Below are 8870 nucleotides of genomic sequence, written 5' to 3'. Positions count from 1 at the left end.
GAGAAATCTGGTACACCTGGGGGCTGGAGCAGCTCAGCGCACATACCCAAGCTCACAGCACCAGGTGGCGGAAGACCCCAGGAAGGGTCACTGCCACCATTTCAACATCCAACACAGCAACTCATTCCTGTCAGCTACTACCTTGTTCAACGGCAGAATGCATACCGGTGACCTGTGCCATCAGAAGTACATTCAATGCAGCCCAGTAACTCCCCGCTGTATTTTGCAGACACACACCAGCTCTCTAATGGGGTGTTTCACATTTCATGTTATGAACACATAGAGCACACTCTCTGTAGCTTACCCTAATTTTCCTGGTTTAGGCAGTGTGTGTGTGTGTCAAAACAAACATCGCATTAGTAATAAGATTTGTCATTCAGTTCCTTATCTTGTATCTCATTATTTCTTTGGCAACAGGAGTTGCAGCATTTCCTTTATAAATCAGATATGCTGGATAGACTATAGGTGCTTACTTGCTAGCCAACATACATCACCTAGATTACCGACTGCCAAAGCAAGCTTTTACCCAAAGCTGAGAGGTAGGTAGCCTGTGTTAAGTCTGCTCAGTCTCCATGACAGTGAACAGTAGTAAGAGTAGAAACAGATTCTAGCTGTGCAAGGGATAGCTATGCAAATCGTATTAATGGCATAATAGCTCTTCCCCAGCTCCACTGGCAGCCGCCAAGGCTACCCACCCCCAACCCTACACCAGAGATCTTCTAGATCAGACGCTTGTTTTATTATAAATACTTACATGGCATTTGAAAGAGCAGTCTATGCATTCCTGAAATTGCTACATTCACAGCATTTATTTTTTTATACGAACAATCCATGTCTTATCATTTTACTCCTGTTGCACATTGAGTGGAAAATAAAGCACACTTTTCACAGCTTTAAGAAAAAAATAATGCTAATGACTATTAATACAAACTTTGTTAATTGGAGTTTAGAGTATTTTGACCTATGCTGAGGTTACTTGCTTTAAGGAAATATTACACTGCTGAATTTGTAAGCATGGTAACTTCACAGATGATCATCATTTCAACATGTAAGAATTAGAAGCCTGTTTCAAAGTTTTATTAATTCAAGTCATAAAAAAGTTACAGCAACTTCAAATATGTACACACAGCCATAAAAACATCATGTTCAGTTATACAGGAGATAAGTCTTGCTAAAATGTGTCTACAAAACCCACCTTTCTCAACAAATCTCCCACAAGGGTAAAATAACCATTTAAGCGTGTATGCTCCAAAACCCTAGTAACAGCAGTTGTCAACTCATTTCAACATCATAAAAAAAAAATAAAATCAGGGAGCAAAAGTTTAGTTTCACTTGAGTAAGATGGGGCGTTTAAGATTTAACTCTCAACAAACAGTAAAAGCAGTAGTGTGGTTACCAGTCTTGGCTGTTAAAACAATCATTAAGTGAGCACAATTGGCTCTTTTTCAGGAGGAATCTTTTAAGAGTTAAGATCCGTGCCTCCAATTTTTCTGTTGTCTTCTGTTTGAATCTTACTCCATCTTCAGCTGATTTAGTTACGCGTTCAGTCCTCTATGCATTTCATTCATTTCCTTTATCTGGAGGGGAGGAGGCAGAGGGAGATCAACATTTGTGCTACGTCTCAATCTAAGACCCAAGTCGTCAATGGGACTTAACAGCCCAGATTTTCATGAGCAAAGGGATTTGAGGTAACACTAAAAGAATCAAAAGTGCCAAGACCACTGTAACACAAGTTTGGGGGGTTTTTTTGTTGGGTTTTTTTTGTTTGTTTTTTTAAATAAAACCAGCACTCTAAGGTGTGTGCAGGATGCAGACTTGCCTATTTAGCTATATCCTTTGGATTCCTTTACAAAAGGCCCTACACTTGGCCTGAAGCACCAGGCACTGGTACCTTTTGTTAGTAGCCCATTGACAAGCAGCTCTTCAATAGAAGCTGCAAGCTCAATGCAAACACCTCAAGTGAAGGTCTTCCAGACAGAACAAGACTATCAGTATTTCCAGTGGATTGTATATACCCTTGCTATAGATATGTAAAAATAGTACTTGTCAGCACTACCCCCCACCCCTCAGAAGGGCAGCAGATCACCAGTTGCCTTTTAAACTAGTGCAGAACAAACAATATAGATACAAAAACTTGTTACAGAATTTGAATACTTTCAGTCTCCTTGAAAGCATCTGAAGCACTCAAAGCAAGCTTTTAACCTACAGCAAACTTAAGAGTTTCTGGATTCTGGCCAACCTCCTCCCTGCACATACACCATAAACAGAAAATAATTACCTCTGCTTTCACGTACTTCCCTTTCCTCCTCCTTGTGAAGACCTGTAAGAGGACAGAAGAATTTTGAAGTTTTCTTTAAGTCTTGACTTACATGCATGTAACTTGATCTATCTGGTTGTGACTTTATAACTCCAAACTTGAAGCTTCCCTTTCCCATTCTTCCAAACTGAGGTATGTGAGAGGCTGGCTGTCACTTTCAACTACTTTAAACCAGGAGGCAGAACAAGTACCTTCTTCACCTCAGATTTTCCCTAATACTTTTATTTTCCATGCAACACCCTTCAGTCATAACCTGAAACAGTAATGGTACGTCTATCGCCTCTTTCCCACCTCACAAATCCCAAAAAGAAGAAGCCAGTTTACAGAGAAAGTTTCTCTCAACAGTCCAGTTATCATGGTATGTTATTCACTGTTACCTGTTCTGCTTGGCAGCTTTGCTAGAACTTACCAGAACAACAATTCCAGCAACTATTGCTATTATTACTACTACAATGACAGCAATGAGGCCAGCAGTCAGAGACTTCATGGAAAACTCTGGTGCCACTTCATCAACGTAGTAGACCGCGGTCTCCTCAAAATGCAGCGTTTCGTTATCAATGTTGAAGTTTACTCTGTTGCTATGAAAGATGGAGTCACCTTTTACCTAAGGACGTATAGGAAAAAAGAGACTGACTAGTTCACATTGTAATAGGCATTCATCTAGGCACTCCAACAACTCATCTTTCTTTAGCCAATACATAGTAAGACTAGTGAATGAAATACAATATACACACCCAGTCTTTGGCAGACTTATTATCCATGACACACTTACATCTTTTTCCAAGTAGTAGGCCACATCGGCTATATCCACATCTCTAGAAGATTTGTCCGAGGCATTTTGCTTCAAATCAATAGTTATGTAAGGTTTTTCATACTGTAAAAAATATTGTATGATATTAACAATGGGCTAATTTAAATCCAACTATCAAATACACAGCAAAATATTACGCTACGACTTGTGAACACACAACCTGAACCAAGTTTATGGCACTTGTTCTTGAGCCAACTGTTTAGAGTACAATTCAAATCCCACTTTTTAATGAAGCAAAGTAAGAATTCATCTACAGACCAAGGAGAGCAATATGTAATTTCTCTCTATTTCAGTTTAGCTACAGCTATTAGCTAGCTGCTCAGTGGCACTATTTTGAGAGCTTACAGTAAGTCATGCTGTACTGCATTAGTCAAAAAGAGTTTTCAAAGTTATTTACAGCAAAATAAAATTCTGATTATTTTAGTAAAAATGATGTGTCTCTTACCAGAACGCTTATATAGCGTCCATCCAGCAGGTAACGATTGGTAATTGTTTCCTTGAAGAACCTGTAAGGATATTAAAAGCCATAGCTGTAAAAGACAGTACTATTTTACACGTCTATTTTCAGAAGCATGGAAGACTAGTATAATTGCTCTGGTTTTTTTCCCTGCAGTCTCTCTGTGGTAGGCTGACCCCAGCTGGCAGGTAAATCCTCACCTAGTCTCTCACTCACTTCCCCCAGCAGGGTTGGGAAGAGAATCAGAATACCAAAAGCAAGAAAAAACCCCTCATGGGTCAACATAAAGACAGCCTAGTAAGTGAAAGGGCTGGGTGGCAGAAATACAAATCTCTAAATAATGCAAAAGCAATCACTTGCCATTAGCACATCGATACCCAGGCAATCCCTAAGCAATGGCTACTTGGGAAAAACTCCACCCTAGATTTATTGCTGAGCATGACATTGTACAATATGGGATGTGTCTTTGGTCAGTTTGGGTCAGCTGTCTCTACTGTGTCCCTCTTCCCAAACTCTTCTTGCCCTACTACAACCTACTCACTGGGGCAGCAGAGCGAGCATCTAAGGCAGCCTCAACACTATGTAAGCACTGCTCACCAACAGCTCGAACAATGGTCATTATCAACCCCGTTTCGATCACCAGTCTAAAACACAGCACTGTCGCAACTACTACCAAGAAAATCAGCTCCATCCCAACCAAACCCCATACACTCTCATTACTAAATTATACTACAGCGCTGTTAAATCCTAACAGGGAAGATGCACGTCAGAGAGAAGAGTTTGAATGGTTCCGAGAGCTCAGAAGAGGAGCTGTAGTAGCAGCTTTTGTTTCAGTGACAGGGTGGGGGGTCAAATCTAATAGCTAAATGCACACTTTTCTTATTATATAACCTCTGACAGAGAGAAGTAGGACTTTATTTTAGCCAAAAAATAGCCAAACTGTTGTATTTCTCCTGCTGCTTCTATGCAGTCCCTCCACCACCTGTCAGTTTATTTTTTGGGCAGTTTCACTGTATTACCTGCAGTTTCCCTCAGTATATTGACTTGATAAAAAAAGTAGTTATCAGTTTTAAACAGAACTAAATCTCATTAGCTCATTAGTTAATTTACTTCCAATGAAAACTGAAGTAATTCTATGAGGGATCTGTAGGTTACTTCTAAGATGTTTTTACAAATGAGTTCACAGGTTTGAAAATGCTTCTAAACAATTGTTTAGAAATACACTAGGTATCTAGGCAATGTCTGCATGCACTACTAGCATCACTTACTTCTTTAAAGATTCAGTGTTCAGAGGAGCATTTCTCTCAGCATGTTTCATTTCAATGATGATCCACCTGAAGTAATAGGCAAGTACAATGAAAATACTTACGAGCACATGCATATGTGCACATACTAAAAAACTAACCCCAGGGAAAAAAACAGAGCAATGAGAGAAAAAACAAAGCAAGCCCCCTCCAGAACACTTCAATGTCTCCTTGTTTCTGAAGAAAAAAAACCCTAACAGTTATTAAGTGTTTAGTGCTCCATCTTCATTCAGCCCCAGCACATCATTCATACAGTCAAACCCTTTCCAATAGGTAACCTAAGACAGGAATATCTTCATGTCACAGCACACCACGTTGAAAGACTTACGTTGTTCTGACTAATTTATTGCACTTCAAATCGGCATCATGTTTGTCAGTTCTTCTAACACCGGCTGTATTCACACACCAACAGGTGTTTCCACTGCACTGCTTCGCCTTGAAACCACCACCACTTTCACACTCGGGATCATAAAGACCATCAGTATCTTCAAACGCATCTTTTGGTTTCTCACGACGACCTGATTTTGAGCCCGTCATTTCCGCTTTCATCAACAGGCATTTTGAAGTCACTAAAAATAACCAAAAAGTCGTGTTATGCAGCATCAGACCATGCACGTTCAAAACAGAGCTCTTAGCCTGTAAAAACACAAGGTTGCGTCAGACACAACCAGGTCTGAAGCCATTAGAAGGAAGAGTGGGTTAAAACACCCCTGCATGTGTAGGTGGTGCATAAAGTCGACGCCACTGGGGCAGGTCACCCTCTCAAAGCAAAGGCACAGAAAGCCCAGCCACCTTTCATTTCTTACAGCAAGAGGCTCGTTTACAACCTAGCTGAGCTCAAACCAAGAGTAGGGTCCTGAGACAAAGCTCTTTCACCTCTAGGGTTGGAGGGAAAGTCATGATACGTGCTCCCAAGAAAGCTAAAAATTAATCTTTGAGAAACCCTTGCCACTAGAGCCCAAATGCAAAGGAGGACGGGGGGAGCCTGCCGTAGCATAGGTGTACCCACATCCACACAAGTTACACGGCAGGAATCCTAAACACTTATCTTCCATCACCAGTAGAGCTGGAAGACCAGGAAGCAGCTTTCTTTCCTTGCTACCACTATTTGCCGGGAACTCAAAGGCCATTTTCACGTATTCCCTCGAGTCCAGCTGGCACCCTCCCCCGCCGCCCCGTCCCACAGCCGACACGCGTGCCTCACTCACGCGTGTCGCAGTTCACAGGCGTGCCGGAGCCCACCGACTCGCACCAGCAGACGCCGCTGGACAACTTGCAGTTGGTGACACGCTTGTTCTTCTCGCAAATGCAGGCTGGAAGAGAAGCGGGGCTGTGAGCGCGGGTCCCGCGGGGAGGCAGCCGGCCACCGCCCCCGCCCCTCAGCGGCCGGGGGTGAGCTACCCGCGCCCCCCGCTTCCCGCCCTCCCCTAGAGAGAGAGAGGCGAGAGCTTCCCTCGCAGCGCCCCCGCGGGCTGCCGGGCCCCTCCGGCCGCCGACAAAGGGGCGCCGAGGCCGGCCGTCCCTGCCCCTCCTCACCTTCCCGGCCGCGGGGCGGCCCCTCCCCGCCCGCCCGCCCGCCCGCCGCCCCAGCGCAGAGGGGGCGCCATTTTGTGGTGCCGCACAGCGCAGGGCGCCCGGTGCGGTGGCCCTAGGGGTCGCGGAGGGGCCGCAGGAGGGGGGTCCCAGAGCGGCGGAGCCCAGTTAACAGCGGGAGTGCGGGGCGAGCAGAGGGACGCGGGTACTTACAGTCCTGCTGGGCACAGGTAGCGGCGCAAAGCAGCAGTAGGAGCGCAGCCCCACAGAGCGGCTTCATGGCTCAAGGCCGGCGGCGGGGCGCAGAGGCTGGGGGAAAAAAATCCTGCGAGACGCGGGCGAAGGAGAAGGAGCGCAGCGTGCGCAGCGGCGAGGCGATGTGAGCGGTCCGACAGGTTCTGCAGGTGGTGGTGGCTGCGCCGCGCCCTCCCGGCTCCGGTTACACCTGGGACGCGCAGGGGGCGGCGGCGGCGGCTCCTCCTCCGGGCGCGCTGTTAAGCCTCTCCCCCCACACCTGGGCGAAACTGGCTGGGGTAGGGCTGGTCCCTGCTCCCTGCCGTTTCCGTAGGGCTGGTCTGGGGAGGGGGGTAGCCTGAGGTGTTGGTCGGCCCTGGTGAAGGGTCTGTGAAGCCGCCCTACTGTCGTGGAGGATGAGGGGGCGTCGTTAATGGAGCGGGGGCCCGGCCGCCTCCACCGTCGAGGAGAAACTGTTAAGTCATAGGGGGAAGCTCCCGGGCGTGTTTGCTTCTCTGCCCCACACGATGACACACGGGCCAAGCCGGTTCCGCTCCCGGCTCGGGGCTCCCCGCCTCTGCTACTGACCTTTGGCGGGCCTGGGGTGCGAGAAGGCCCCCGGCGGCAGTCGAGCGTGAGGGCTCTGCCCCGGCGCCGGGCCCCGCGCCTCCCTCTCCTGAGGGGAGCGGCGGGCTCAGGGCTCCCCTCCGTGGGCAGGCGGCCACGGGCCGCTCCCGCAGCCTGCGCCGGGCCCGCTGAGCCGGTAATAGATACCCGCCCTCGACGGCTGGCTTTGTTCGTGTCCAGTGGTGCCTTTTGAACTATACCGTGAGGACTTGCTGTTTAAATCCTGATGATCCCTCAGTTACAAAAAACTAGAATGCCTATTCGTGTAGAATAAACCGTTTCTTGAGGATCTTCTGGCTGGTTGTGGGTTGTCTGGGGGGGGGGTGTTGTGGAATTTTTTTGGTGTAGAGTGGGGTTTTTTTGTATGGGTGTGTGTTTTCGGACTGCTCTGCAGAGTGGCTCCTGGTGCTGCCGTCTCTGTTCAGCAGCGCAGCCCTGGGCGCTTTGGCAGCGGCATGGCGCGCTGGGAGCTGACAGAATGGTGGTAGTGGCACAGCCCTGCGAGGCTGCGCGGGAGGGACGCAGGAAGGCCTGCTGCGGGTTTTAAAATGGCTTTCCAGAGTGTCGAAGCAATGCCAGAACGGAAGGTGGAAGATGGGTATGGTACATTGAACACGTATTTTCTGAAGCTTTTTTTTTTTTTTTTTTGAGTTTATTAGTTCAGTTAAAGCATATACGTAGATCTTTCTGGAAGATGTGTTAGTGTCATAGGAAAACAAGTTATTTTAGTAGAGGAGAAAACCAGAATGACACCCCTCTTAAGTCTCTTCCCGCATTTATGAGAGACCAACTTTTACAAAGACTTGAACTTTCCTCTCACTAGTGTTCACATTCACTATAACATTGCTGCTTTTGTACACGCAGACCTCAGTTAATGAAACTGTGTTAAACTTTTGCACATGCAGATATGTAAGTGAAGGTTAACTATCTTTGAGGTTTTGTCTCTGTGTGCAGCTGTATTTGTATTGTATCTCTGGTTTTGCATTTACTGTTGTCTGCAGTGTCCTGCTGAAATCGGGTGGGTGCTGACTCGCCTGGGTCCGAGTTAAATGGCTGTGCTTTGCGTCTGCTCCTGGTATAGCCCCAATTAGAGTTTTGCAGGGTTTAATTGATTCTTGATTATCCTTTTAGTTTTGTGTGGCTTCTTAATACTCTTCTGTTACACTTGTCAAGGATTCATATAAGAACAATGTGAAAATTTTGGAAGACTATGAAGTCTAGGATATGAACTTCTCGCATTGCTGCTGTCAAATGATGGCATTCATCGGAAAGGTGAGAGGGAACAGTAGGCTCAGAAATGCCTGCTTTACTGTAAAACTAATTTTCTATGTAAATGTACTGGTTTGCTCAAGATGGGAAGAGTTACCCTGTTATTATCGAATTGCCAAGCTGAACTATGACCCTTCATAATGAAGAACAATACATTTTATGATAGGCAGCCTTTTTTTTTTTTTTTTTATATGTAAATATAGAAGCACAGAATAGGCTGGGTACATGTTAATCCTCCTTGTTCTCCTGGCCCTTGGTCAGTGTGGGTAAAGCTCTGTGCCTAGTATTGAAAATCCCAGCCTGAGTCTGCAGTCTTGA

At 46.2% G+C, this 8870-nt stretch overlaps 1 protein-coding gene across 1 annotated transcript; it reads right to left on the bottom strand.

Moving 5' to 3' along the window:
- Positions 1-1062: 1062 nt before the first annotated feature.
- Positions 1063-7236, bottom strand: EPCAM (epithelial cell adhesion molecule). Its single transcript, XM_005242405.3, has 9 exons — positions 6636-7236; positions 6098-6202; positions 5218-5458; positions 4854-4919; positions 3574-3634; positions 3090-3191; positions 2727-2921; positions 2279-2320; positions 1063-1577 (listed from the first exon to the last, which is right to left on the bottom strand). Exons 1-9 carry the CDS (start codon positions 6700-6702, stop codon positions 1536-1538), a joined length of 921 nt encoding a protein of 306 aa, XP_005242462.2. The 5' UTR covers positions 6703-7236; the 3' UTR covers positions 1063-1535.
- Between the last annotated feature and the right edge of the window lie 1634 nt (positions 7237-8870).

Source organism: Falco peregrinus, chromosome 11 (assembly GCF_023634155.1).
Source record: "Falco peregrinus isolate bFalPer1 chromosome 11, bFalPer1.pri, whole genome shotgun sequence".
Classification (NCBI taxonomy): Eukaryota; Metazoa; Chordata; class Aves; order Falconiformes; family Falconidae; genus Falco; species Falco peregrinus.
Note: the sequence above shows the minus strand (reverse complement) of the source record. Positions and strands in the feature narration are given on the sequence as shown.

Excerpts from the sequence above, each read along its gene's own strand:
- EPCAM (XM_005242405.3), bottom strand. The coding sequence starts at position 6,702 with ATGAAGCCGCTCTGTGGGGCTGCGCTCCTACTGCTGCTTTGCGCCGCT. Across the intron at positions 3,635-4,853 it reads AACACTGAATCTTTAAAGAA|GTTCTTCAAGGAAACAATTA; the intron begins GTAAGTGATGCT and ends ATATCCTTACAG. Across the intron at positions 2,321-2,726 it reads TTGCTGGAATTGTTGTTCTG|GTCTTCACAAGGAGGAGGAA; the intron begins GTAAGTTCTAGC and ends GTCCTCTTACAG.